The following is a 13318-nucleotide window of genomic DNA, read 5'->3' on the forward strand; positions in this document are numbered from 1 at the left end:
TATATATATATATATATATATATATATATATATATATATATATATATATATATGTGCATAATTTGAACCAGCTTCTATATACTAGCCAGCAGACAGAGACTAGTAACCTTAACCTCCCTAGTAGATTAATTCCGTCCAAATTTCCATGCAAAAAGAGGTACATTTTTTTTGCATGGAAATTTATTTTTCATTGTAGGTTATAATTCTTGGACATAACTCACCGATATTTATTAAATTTAACAAATTTAATAATAAACTTTAAATAACAAAACACAAAAACCTGTAAAAAAAATAATAATAGGTAAACGTAATATAACTGTACAGTAGCATACATAATATATATATTTAAATATATGAATATTTCTTTGTATTGGACTCAATACTGTCAATACTCAATACTATTCTGTATTGAATGCAATACAAAATTATTTGAATTTCCCACCGATACACCTGCACCGACGTCACTGGGAAAACCCAGGGATCGTCTCTGCGTTGCGCAGCTGGAGATAGAGGAGGAAGGAAGTGGGGACTACAACAGAGCAAGGTAAGTGGGTTTTTTTTTTTAGTTAAAAGCTACCCCGAGTGTGATTGAAGAATACCGCTTTTTGCTTGGAAAATCCACCCCGGGTCACACTCGGGAATACCGCAAGGGGGGGGTTAAAGGAAGTTGGGAGCCCCAAAAACATGTTGCCTGGCTGTGTTAGCTAGTGACAAAGGTTCTAGCACCATGAACACCAAAGCAGGGCCATCTATGCATCACTATTGATGTGAACAGTGTTTTTGGGCACAACACCTCCAAGGACGTCATCATTGGTCACCAACAAACCTACGCCCTATTGACATCTGTAAGTTTATCTGAAACTTCCTTTTATATAAGAAATTTTATATAAGAAATGCACTTTTTGTGGTATGCAAAGTTTAGAAACAAACACTTTACCTAGTGCTTTTACTGCAATGTGTCGAATGAGAGGTGGCGGAATGCTGATGCACACAAGGTCCACGTCAGGATGTAGCAAGACATCATCTTTTCGAGTAGTGCAGAATATTATATCTAATTCTTTAGCCAGCTCCTTAGCTTCTTCTTCTGTCTTCCCCCATAAAGCCTCAATACGAAACCCCTCTGCACGGAGCAAAGGCACCAATACTCGAGTAGAATTGCCTGTCCCGAATACTCCAATGCCTGGTAAAGTCTTCATATCAAATAATAAAAAGGAGTGAACAATACCTAAAGAAAAAATTAAAATCAGAGTAGAAAATCAAGAAAAAAAAATGTACTTTAGAGTCTTTTTGCTGTACAAATACATGCTTTTCTTGGTTCAAAGTAATATGAGTGCAAATATACTGCTTCCTAATTAGAACACAGGCCACACAAATGTAATCTGATATAGGTGGATAAGCTGGCAAAGACAGCATGATTTTTCATTTTAAATTCCTACAATAATACACAGACATTGGGATTTTATTATATTATGTACCACCAAATTAAAATGTTCTTTTTATATCATTTATTGAAAACCACTTATCTTAGCTTTTAACTTAAAACATTTCAAACAGTTCCTGATTTATAGTTCACAAATAACAAACACAATGACACAATACAGTAATCAATACATTACAAATCTTTTAAAAAACATTTTGTACTGTGTTGGTTATAACCATCCTCCATATCGTTTGATTCACATTAGGTATACCCTTACTTTTTTAAATATTTATATAAATACTTCCATTCAATATATACAGTTCTCCCCAGCCCCTTTTTGGTGGGTGGGCCCCTGGCTCTTATCAGCAGCTCTAATCCTGGACAATGGAGAGGCTGCTACCTTCCCAGTTGTCACCCATTCAGAGGATTCCAGCTGCTGATAAGAGCCTCACAGCCAGGATGAGATTGGGACACAGGCTGCCCCTCCCCCATTTGATAGCAGTTCTGTGGCTTCTATCCAAAACATAAATAAACCTTGTGTAACAATGTATCCGTATGTAATGACATCATCGGCAGCAAAAAAGCTGTGTGTGTAACTGCATTCATTCTGCAGCCTTACATCTCTGCTAAAGCGTGTCATGACTTGAAATTTTCAGGGAGCACAGGGAGCAGATGATATGGGGATCAGAATTGTAAAACCTTGTGAAAATACAACATTGGGGTTCCCGTTTCATAAGCAAGTCCTTAATTGAAAATGCAAATTGGAGACCTCCCGGGGCCCTTAAGTAGGAAGGAGCATTGGGATGGGGCACCTAAATCGATACCTACCTGTCACAAATCTGTCATATTATGTTACCGTCTGCTTCTCTTCTTTGAATCCCAATTTCCCTAGAATGGTGGGGTGTACAAAACTGAAAATGTAGGTGCAGTGGGGGGGACACCTTTGACTAACCCCCCACCACCACTAAAGCGTAATTACTATGGTATCATCTGAACATGAAAAACTCCACCTAACAAAACACACTACCCTGTTACAAATTACTGCCCACTTCTAACACTTGAACCCCAATTTCTCTGGAATGAGGAGGTATAGGAAACTGAAAATGTGTGGGGAATGTCTGTGGCTAACAACCCCTAAAATTTCATCACTATGGTATCATTAGAACATAAAAAACTCTATCAAAACAAAATCTGGGCTCAGGTACCAGTAGGGTACCATCATGTGTACAGAGCAGGGTGTTGCCCACCTCTCCTTGGATCTCAGTGAGGCTGCTCTGTGCTCTGTGTCATCGGTTCAGAGGATTGCTGCTGCGATGAGAGGTGAGCACACAGTTCAGCCTTCAGGTGAATGAGACACAGGCAGCCCCGCCCCCATCTCATAGCACAAGCTTAAATTTCTATTTAAAAAGAAAAAAACTGCTTGTAAAACGTATCCACTGCTAGAGCGGTGTGTGAAGTCTGCATGTCATTCTGCATCCTCACAGCTCTCTGTGTACAAACCTCCATATCTTCTAAACTGTATTTCACAATGACTAGTAATTTTCAGGGTGTACAGGGGACCCTCATGGATACTACAATTTCAGCCCCCCAGCTTTAAAGAATTTCAAGATATAGGGGTCACAAACGTAAAAAGTTATGAAAATTGAACTTTGGGGTTGCTGTTTCAGAGGAAAGGGCAAGTAGGAGTCCTAAATTGAAAATGCAAATTGGGCACCCCGGGGCCACTAACATAGCAAGGAGCATTAGGGTGGGGCCCCTAAATCTATACCTGCCTGTCACAAATCTATACCTATGAAACTTCTGTCTGCTTCTCTTCTTTGAACCCCAATTTCTCTGAGGTGGGGGGGTACAAAACTGAAAATATAGGTGCAAGTGGCGGGCACATTCTCCCCTTACCATCTCATTACTACAGCAGCATTAGAACATAAAACACTCTGCCCATCAATTTGGGCCTCCCTGCCGTTACACATTCCTGTCCACCTAACTAACATTCTGAACTTCAATTTCCCTGGAATAGGGAGGTGTAAGAAACCAAAAATATAGGTACAAGTGGGGAACATCTGTGACTAACATCCCCTAAAACTTCATCACTATGGCATCATTAGAACATAAACTCTGCCCAATAACATTTAATGGGGTTGAGGTACTTGGAAGGTTACAGTCATGTGTAACAAGGAAGTTTTTTTGATGATGCCATGGTGATGAAAGGTGATAGCCACAAGTGTCTCCCACTTCCACCTATATATTTGTTTCAGTGCACCTCTTAATTCTGGAGAAATTGGGGTTTGAAGTAGAGATGCAGACAGATATGTGTAACAGAGCAGGCAGCACATTTTGCTAGTTGGAGATTTGTTCTCATAATGCCATAGTAATACCATTGTAGAAAGGTTTAGCGACAAGTGTCCCCCACTTGCACCTACAGTTTCCTATGCCTCCACGTGTACTTTAAACATTTCAAGTTAATACAACCAACAGTTTAGCTAATAAACTTCATAGCTAGTTTTTTTTTTTTTTTTTTATATAATGTGGACAGTGATGAGAGGGGATCACTGGCTGTCTTGTCCCCATCTGATATCACATGCATGATGCTAATAAAGCATCACAACATTTTTAACATTATATTAAGGAGTGACTTCTCTGTTATTAAATGGAAAAATGTGTTTTTTTGTTTTTACACTTTTTTGGGGAGGACCTCTCCCTTTCATTCAGCCTTTAATTCCTTTTCCTAAGGACCAAAGGGGAAATCCGCCGCCTTCTTGTATATTTGTGTCACATATCGCAGGAGGCTCTGCACTGCTCCTTCTGTGCATGCACCTTCAGAGGCTTTCTTATAATGTAAAAAAAAAGTGTGCAATCTCATGCATGCGCAGTGCAAGGCAGCATTGGACGTACAAGTGAGCATCAGAGAAAAGGTGGAAGCTGAGCCAGCATGGGCCTGCTGGGCTAATTTTGTAAAAGGATCAAGGGAAAAAAAAATTTTCACAAAAGTTCACGTTAACTAAATAAAGCATCAGAAGCACATCTAGAGTTAGGCTGAATTCACACCGGCAGTAAGTTTACATTTGCCCATTCCTCGTGCCAGGAACAACTGCTGTTTAAAAAAACAGAAGGGGTAAATGTTTTTTGCTGCTAATTTGAACTAAACCTAACTTGTTACAACACATTCATTATACTATTACACTCTTAAAACTTAGAACACTAGGAAGTTGGGTCACAATACACAGCATTGGATAGTTGTGGCAAAATACATGGATATACTAACAGGGCAGGCATTACAAAGTTGGAACAAATGATAGGCAGAAGGTAAAACACTGAAACAATAAGAGGTTACTGGATACCCATGCCATAAACAACTGGGAGCACTAAATTGGCCATATTTTGCTTCCCACCACCCAGCTGAATGCATGTGTCCCTCACTTGTACCTACATTTTCAGTTTCCTGCACTTCCCCATTCCAGATAAATTGGGGTTCAAAGAACAGAAGCAGAAAGGGTAGATAGTATTAGAATTATATATATTTTGTGAAAGGTAGGTAAAAAAATCTAGGGGCCCCATTGCAATGCTCCTTGCTATGCAAGTGTCCTTAGTTTGCATTTTTAATTTTGGGCTCCTAGGTGCCCTTTTCTTTGAAACGGCAACCCAAATGTTCAATTTCTACAAGCTTTTAAACTCATGATCCCCATATCTTGATATTTTTGTTATTAGTAGTTATAAGAGTACCCTGTGCACCCTAAAAAATTCAAGTCATTACAACCAACAATTTAGGAGATCTGAAAGATTGAACACAGTCAGTTGATAGGCTGCAAATGACAATTGGACTTGAATTTTTTTTTGCCCATGAGAGGGGGGGCACTGGCTGTCCTGCCCCCATCTGCTATCACATGCATGATGCTCCTAAAGCAACACCCCATTTTAACATTATATAAAGGGTGACATTCCTCGTTTTTAATAATAGAAAAATGTTTTTTTAATTTTTTGGGGAGGACACCTACCCTTCCATCTGTACTGCCACGGTGGTAAAGACTGCAGGATAAATCTGCAGCCTCCTGAGATATTTGTGTCACTAATCCCAGGTGGCTGTGGGCTGCTTTTTGTTTGCATGCCTGACATTAGGAATGAATCATCAGGGGCTTTCCTATGATGTAAAAAGAAAATGCTCAATCTCACGCATGCCCAATGGAGAAAGGAGAGGGAAGCTGAGCAAGCGTGGGGCTCAGTTTGTGTGACAGATCAAATTTTTTTCACACAAAAGTTTTGTTTTATTCAGATATAGCGCTAGAACTTGATATCTGAAGTCAGTCTGGATTCACATTGGCAGTATGGTTGCATTTGCTGCTATTACCCCCAACTTTTCTCTCGCCAGGAACCACTGCTGCTTGTAAAACTGCTAGGCCTGAAAAAGCCCAGCCAGCGGTTAGTAATCCCAGGTGCCCAGCAGTCACCAGCAGTTAGCAATCCCAGGTGCCCAGCAGTCACCAGCAGTTAGCAATCCCAGGTGCCCAGCAGTCACCAGCAATCCCAGGTGCCCAGCAGTCACCAGCAGTTAGCAATCCCAGGTGCCCAGCAGTCACCAGCAGTTAGCAATCCCAGGTGCCCAGCAGTCACCAGCGGTTAGCAATCTCAGGTGCCCAGCAGTCACCAGCGGTTAGCAATCCCAGGTGCCCAGCAGTTGCCAAGTAGTCACTCAGTTTTTTTTATACTGCTAATGTGAAACTAAGCCTAAGTTATTACACCACATTGGTCACAATGTTACACTACTTCAAGGGATTTACACAATTCAAATATGTAACACTAGGCAATTGGATTAAAATACACAGCACTGGACTGTTGGGGCATAATACAAAAATATAGAACAATTTTACATTCCAACAAGCCAGGCATTAGAAAAATGGAACAAAGTAAAGTGGGTAGGTAGAACACTGACACAATAATAGGTGTTACTGGATACCTGTGGCATAAATAAGTAGGAGCACTAAATTTGAGGTGTCTTGCCCCGTCCACTTTTTTACCCCCGCTACAGCTTCCGCCCACCCGACTAAAAAACTTTTTAGGGGCGAACACTGTATACATATGTCCACATTAACTAAACTAACAAACAACTTATACTCAACAGTGGTAGAGTCATTACTTCTTTTTGTATCAAGACAGCAACCACAGCACCAATGGTATTCATCAAATAAGTGCCTCAAATATGAAATTTGGTGGCCAGGATAAATCATATGAAGAGAGGAATCGCTCATATGCACCTGCCTTAAATATAATGCAGATAATGGCAAAGCATCAATTACAATAGTAAATGCAAAACTTCACAGCCAGCAAAGTACTGTCAGCAATCATGTAAATACCTGTGTGTTCACTCCCCCTCACATAGCTATCACCACTAGGACTCTGCATACACCAGACTGCCCTATATGGAGATCCGAGCTGCGCTCTCTGATGATGGGGGATAACAAACATGCCCCCAGTCATCAGGGAGAATCATACCACAAGGACAAGAAATCACTGGTACAGACAGCCAAGCCTCAGCTGTTAAGAAACTAAAGGATTACTGCAAAAGCCCCAATAGGAGCGCAGATGTCTCACCAGCCATGTCTGTCAAGCGCAAACAAAACACTGCTGGTAGTGGGAGCAGAAGGGGTGAACACAGGGAAAACACACATCCACTTGTAAGACTATACAGGTAGTCCCTGGTTAAGGACATCCAACATAGGAATGCCTCCTAGATACGAACGGAGAGTGGCGGGGCAGTTTGCATGACTTGCAGAAGAAATCTTGGTTGTGGGTGATGTGGACTGAGCTTTTTCAGCAGCCTCTCATAACTGTTTAGTGACCAAGACAAACTCTGAAGTTTCTTTCTTTTTGATAGCCAAAACACAGCTTGCTCCAAAGGGTAATGAATGTTTAGGCTCCATAAAGCTTTTTTTTTTTGCTTCGTTTGTGATTAACTCAAAGTGAGGATTTTTTTACAGTAACTGACACCATGCTGCTCAATATTAAGTTGAGACAAACATTCTGTCCTAATTGCATTTATTAAAATAATGCACCTGTTCCGACTTTCTTACAAATTCAACTTAAGAACCTACAGTTTCTATCTCGTACGTAACCCAGGGACTACTGGTACATAAATTAATATATTGGACAGCATTTATGTCTGTAAATGGATACATACGGTGGCTGACCATTTAAATCAAATTATACATTAACAAAATATTTCATATTTACTAATTTTGTTTAATATGAATCGCTGCTTGATAAGCACTATACAGAGACTTTCTTCTGTTTGTTATATAACATCACATACATTACAAAACGGAACTAAAGTTGCAAACATCATTCAGACCTGGCCATTTAGTAGCATGTAACTTGTGAATCCAGCGTGTTTCCTTTTGTAATAGTAATTTATCCTGATTACCTGCCCATATATCTATATGTACACAATCCAGGGTAACAAAACTTATCACCTTGCTATTGTAATTACGACATTTAGCTATGTGATAGCTCATGGGGGTAAGGATTTTTCCTTTACTGATCACATAAATATGTTCATATATCATCTTTCTAAATTTTCTAATAGACCTGCCAATATAAAAACATGAGCACTCACATTTGATTAAATAAACGACTGCAGGAGTATCACAAGTAACAATGATGTGGTATGAAAGTTGTTCCATCAGGTAAGTGAATTCCATCATTTTACTTATCGTTATTCCAAGAAGATTGTCTACATTCTCAACATCTACAAAGTACCAAGAGTACCCATTACAAAACAATAGTCACTACAGTTCGAACTATTAAAATGACAATGAACCAATTTATCTCTTAAGGAGGGCCCCCTACGATAAATAATTCACTTTTTCTGGGTAAGAAACTTCTTAGTCTGGGGGTCACTTAACAGAATAGGCCAGTTTTTTCCCAAAATTTGGCTAATGTTATGGTTACATGTAAAGGTCGTAATGATTTGAACTTGTTCCTTTTCTTCTTGTTCGGTTCAAAGTTGGTCCCTATTTTTATACTTCTTTTACTTTAGAACAAAAGTTGTAAACGCGTTTGAGATTTAGCTTTGTGATAAGCTTGGCACAACCAAGATAGGGCAGTAGGCAGTGATGCAGGCTCGTAAACTATGAGTTTCCTAGTGATTTCTCTTGTAGCATGCCCAGTAGCTAATGTGGTATATATTTCAAGTAACAGGACATTAAAGAGCCAATCACAAATTCATAGGTATCAGGAAAATCCTGGAAGCAGAGGAAATGGTATTTAAATCAAGGCCTCTATGTAGCGGGAAGAACTCCAAGACAGTGACCGGGGACACCATCAAGATCTCCACCTTGCAGAGAAGAGCAGATTGCATAGATACAATCCTCTATGAGAAAACTCCAGGGACTCCAAGAAATACTACAATTCCATAAAAGGAGACGTATTATAACACAGCTTTGATCTATTACAGACAAAGGCTGGGTATTAATATAGGTGTCCCCATGCTTCAGGGTTCTTTTATGTGTGACATCGTCTATGTGGACCAATATTGGATTGGGGAAAATCTGTCTGCCTTATATATCAGTGTAATGATTGGAGTACTTAAATTTTATAGGAAACAACAATAGGAGGGCAAGAGATACCAGGCCATGTATGGATGACCAAAGCAGCCCCTCTAGTACTCCAATATATAAACAGGGAGAACAATAAATTCCATTGCCACCAAGAGGCTAAAATCAGGATCCTACATGTTGAATCCCATGCAGGAGCAACCCTCACTTCCATTTTTATTTTACAGGTAGGATGCCAGCACCCACTGCTTTCCTCTCACTGTGTTTACCTATTCCATATTGGGGGATATGTAGAAAGGGGCCTCCTAGGCACAGATGGACGATGAAACTCATGCCAGAAAAGTTCAACTAGTTAGGAGGAAAAAACACCAATCATTTATCCTCAGCTTCTACACAGGTAAGAGAAGATAGCACCACTGTCTTCTCAGAAAGATAACCCAAGCTGCATACCGTAAATACAATGTGCCTGGAAAAACGTTGAGAGGTGAACAGGTTCCCCAAAGCAAGTACTGCCAAAGTACCATTACAGGGCCTAAAAAGAATGGAGGAGAAAAGAATCTAAATCATAGTCCCCCAACCTTGGGCCCCTTTACCTAGGACCAATTGGATCTGTGTCCAGTGTGAGTCCTAGCGTCAGCTGCAAAGGGGGCTCCTGAATGCTCAGTTGACCCAGGGCGGGTGGGCAGGAAGCACATGGGAGTCTTTTAATCTTTCTCCAATCTTGTGCTCCCTGTTAGCAGTGGAGGCATCCCTCAAATAAACCATCCTGAAGGATGCAACAGAAAAAAATACTGAACTTGGAGATAGCCAGAAGTAGCATTTTTAGGAGGTTAGAAAAGCTAGCCTAATGAAGATGCATGAACAATAATGCAAACTTGGCTTTCCCACATCTGCGTTCCAGTGCCTTATGCCACCTTCAGCCATCTTGATTTGCCTTGCCGGGATGACATAACCAGATGTCATCCTGGCACACGCAAGGGAACTAAAGCGCATGACAGCTCAGCCAGAAACCCAAAGTGATCAGACAGGCAAGTCACAATATTGCAGAAGCCAGATTGCCTGTCAATAACGACCTGTCTGATCATACGAACAGAAAAGTGGAACTTAAGTTCAACTTTAATGGAACCTTAAAGTGCATGAGTGTTTACCAGGTAACTAAACCCACAGGCTGACAAAGTCAGGCACCTTAAAGTGGACCAAGAATTGCTAAACTCATTCTTAAAGTATGTCAATGGTCTAGATTTTATCCGCAATCAATACAGGTGACATGAAGTGTCTAGAGGAAATCAAAAAATTACAGGTTCAAATAAAATCAAGTATTTTTCTGTTTGCTGATTACATTAGACTTCCATTTATGAAGAATATCTTGTTCCATGGCCCTGCAATGCAGCTCAGTCTTCATCAATGCAGTGCATTTCTATTCCAGCCATCATATAATTTGAATCATCCTAAATATGAAGCCTCCAGGTAAATGATACTACAACACTGATGAACCCCAGTTGGAAAAAAAAGAGGATAGAAAAGAACAGCAAACTGAGGAGAAATCGTCCCACCTCAACACTACTTTCCGAATTAAAATCGTTTACAGGTCACTATGAAATAAAACAAATTAGCATCTGCGTCCTGTCCACAGCAACCCAACCATTTGCGTATCTGTTTAACTAAACAACCGAATCTGCTACCATAAATCGCAAAATAAATATTATTGAGCTATTGCAGGTTCTCAAACCACCTCCTGCAAACAGTCCGCACTCACCTTTTTTCGGAATTACGCCTCACAAATGAATGCAAAATATATTTTGCAGCTAAGACGTAAAAGTACCGCCTATAGGTATCTCCTCTCCAGTAACGTTAAAACCTTACGCTCCAACTAGAGAGCAGCCTAGCACATAAACCATCACAGCATGAAATTATGTCATGATCACGTGATATGCCAAGAATGGGCGGGGTTTACCGATAAAGGCTTTTCTGTCAAATAGAGCTGCATGGTAAAATCCCGCTACGCCCGTGGGCGTGTACAAGTAGGCGTGCGTAATGGTGTCATCACAATGTACCAAACATAAACAAACCTTTAAAACTTTTAAACCGTAGGTTTATGGACCCAAGCTTTCAGCTACCTAACGTTTCAAAATTTTAAGTTGTAGGGCCACAACTTTAAAAACGTATGAAAATGAAATGTCGGTGTGCTGACTTAAATCAAGTGCCCCCCCCAACAGCCCTAAATTGAACATGCAAACTTGGAAACCAGTCTGGAGAACCTCCCACCCTGGGGCTTCTTACATGGAAAAGAGCGTTAAATTGGGGCCCCTAAATTTTTACCTGCCAGCTCTCAAAACTATAAGTGTTATACTATTCCACCCTGTCTGGTTACCTTCTTTGAACTTCGATTTCTCTACAATAGAAGTTCAAAGTAACCGAAAATGTTGGTTCAAGTGGGACACTTGTGGCTAACTCAGCCCATCAAAATGCTTGCCTGTCACATAAAACTGTATACATCTCTTCCTTAAACACCAGTTTCTTAGGTGTATATGGGGGCCACTTGTAGCCTACACTCTCTACATTTTATTTACTATACCATCATTACAACCTAAAAAAGTCTACCTATCAAAATGCACTAATACACATACTGTCAGCTTCCTTTTCTTGAAGCCTAATTTCTCTGGAACTGGGAGGAATGCATGCAGATGTAAGTTGGGTACACTTTTGGTTATCTCCCCCCTCCCCCCCAAAAAAAGTCATCAATACAGCATTGCTACATTATACAAAACTAAAGCTGTCCAACTAGGCTACATTTTCACATATACCTGTCTGCTTACCTTCTTTGAACCCCAATTTCTTTTGAACGACAAGACAATGGAAACTAAAAGTGGATGACAGGCTAACTTCCCTCCTAAAATATAATCACTATGGTATCACTACAAGATAAAAAAACTATACATATCAAAATGCACTACTTTGTCACATATTACTGTCTGCTTCCCTTCCTTGAACCCCTGTTTATCTTTAATGAGTGGATGTAGGTAAGCAAAAATGTAGTTGTAAGTGGGGGACACTTGGGGTAATCCCCTACCTAAAAAGTCATCATTATGGCATTATTACAAGATAAAAATAAATTATATCTTTTAGTGATCTACAGGATGAGGTGCTGGTTTCACAAAACAATCTGGCGGCTCCAATATCTCACCTTTCGTCGATCGAAGATAAACTGCGGGAGAAACTGGAAGAGAATTGGAGTCATTGCTCCAACCTGTACTTCAATGGCATCCCTGAATGCCACAAAGGACAAGATCATTTCAATTTATTTTACGGTTTATTTAATGACAGCTCTTAACCTGCAGCCCTGCACATTGTATACAGCAGAACATGCTTATCAATTGGGTCAGGGGAGGTTGGCCCCAAACCAGAGGCAGCATCCAGTGATTTCCAAGTATCTGCACTTTGAGCCAAAAAAGCTATTCTCAACACTTACAGGAAAATCTTTGAGTTGTTGCTGTTGGCTTCGGCTACTGGCTCAACACCATGTCCGCAGACTTTTTCTAGGACTGAATACTTCCTGGTGCATGTTGTATGCGTGCAGATATTGGCAATATGACCTCCACTGATCACTAACCACCAAATTTTACCCTTAATTATACCAAATCAGTTGTGTGGGGAATGTTTGCAGCGTGATTTGAGTCATGGGCTCCACCTAAAGTCTTTTGTATTTCCATGGTAGAGTTTCAACAGTGATCTCAAGGTAAGTAGGGAGTATTTGTTGGGCTTGACAAAACTGATGAAAGATCCACAGTTTGAGGCAAATAGGGTGAAAATGAAAAAGCAGCTTGGCTTTTACTTGTTATCCCAAGGTAAGTAGGGAGTACTTGACGGTCTTGACAACTGCAAACCGCTGAAAGATCCACAGTTTGAGGCAAATTGGGTAAAAATGAAAAAGCAGCTTGGCTTTTTTTTGTTCACCAAATTCCTTGGTAACCAAATGAACCCAAACTTTGAGGCCATCATTGAAAACATGTTAACAAAATTAGCAGAACTGGGTTGTTCAATGAGTCTCAAGTTGTGCTCCACTCTCATTTCCACTACATTCTGGAGAAGTTATTATTAATATTAATAAACAGGATTTATATAGCGCCAACATATTACGCAGCGCTGTACATTAAATAGGGATTGCAAATGACAGAGTAATACAGAGAGTGATATAGGAGGAGAGGACCCTGCCCCGAAGAGCTTACAATCTAGTAGGTGGGGAAATTTCACACACAATAGGATGGGAGATATGTAGTGGTGGGAAGTAGTGGTGGTTTCAAAAAACAGAAGAAGACGGGTAGGCGAGTTTGAAAAAATGGGTTTTGAGCGCTCT

At 40.3% G+C, this 13318-nt stretch overlaps 1 protein-coding gene across 1 annotated transcript in view; it reads right to left on the bottom strand.

Annotated features, from left to right (window-relative positions):
- GFOD2 (Gfo/Idh/MocA-like oxidoreductase domain containing 2) overlaps positions 1-10861 on the bottom strand; it is a 15795-nt gene extending 4934 nt beyond the window's left edge. Inside the window, exons 1-2 of the mRNA XM_072422969.1 lie at positions 10721-10861; positions 938-1225 (exon numbers count right to left, since the gene is read on the bottom strand). Coding sequence (XP_072279070.1) covers positions 938-1196 — 259 coding nt within the window. The 5' untranslated portion in view covers positions 1197-1225; positions 10721-10861. The remainder of the gene's footprint in view (positions 1-937; positions 1226-10720) is intronic.
- Between the last annotated feature and the right edge of the window lie 2457 nt (positions 10862-13318).

This window comes from Pyxicephalus adspersus, chromosome 9 (assembly GCF_032062135.1).
Source record: "Pyxicephalus adspersus chromosome 9, UCB_Pads_2.0, whole genome shotgun sequence".
Lineage (NCBI taxonomy): Eukaryota > Metazoa > Chordata > Amphibia > Anura > Pyxicephalidae > Pyxicephalus > Pyxicephalus adspersus.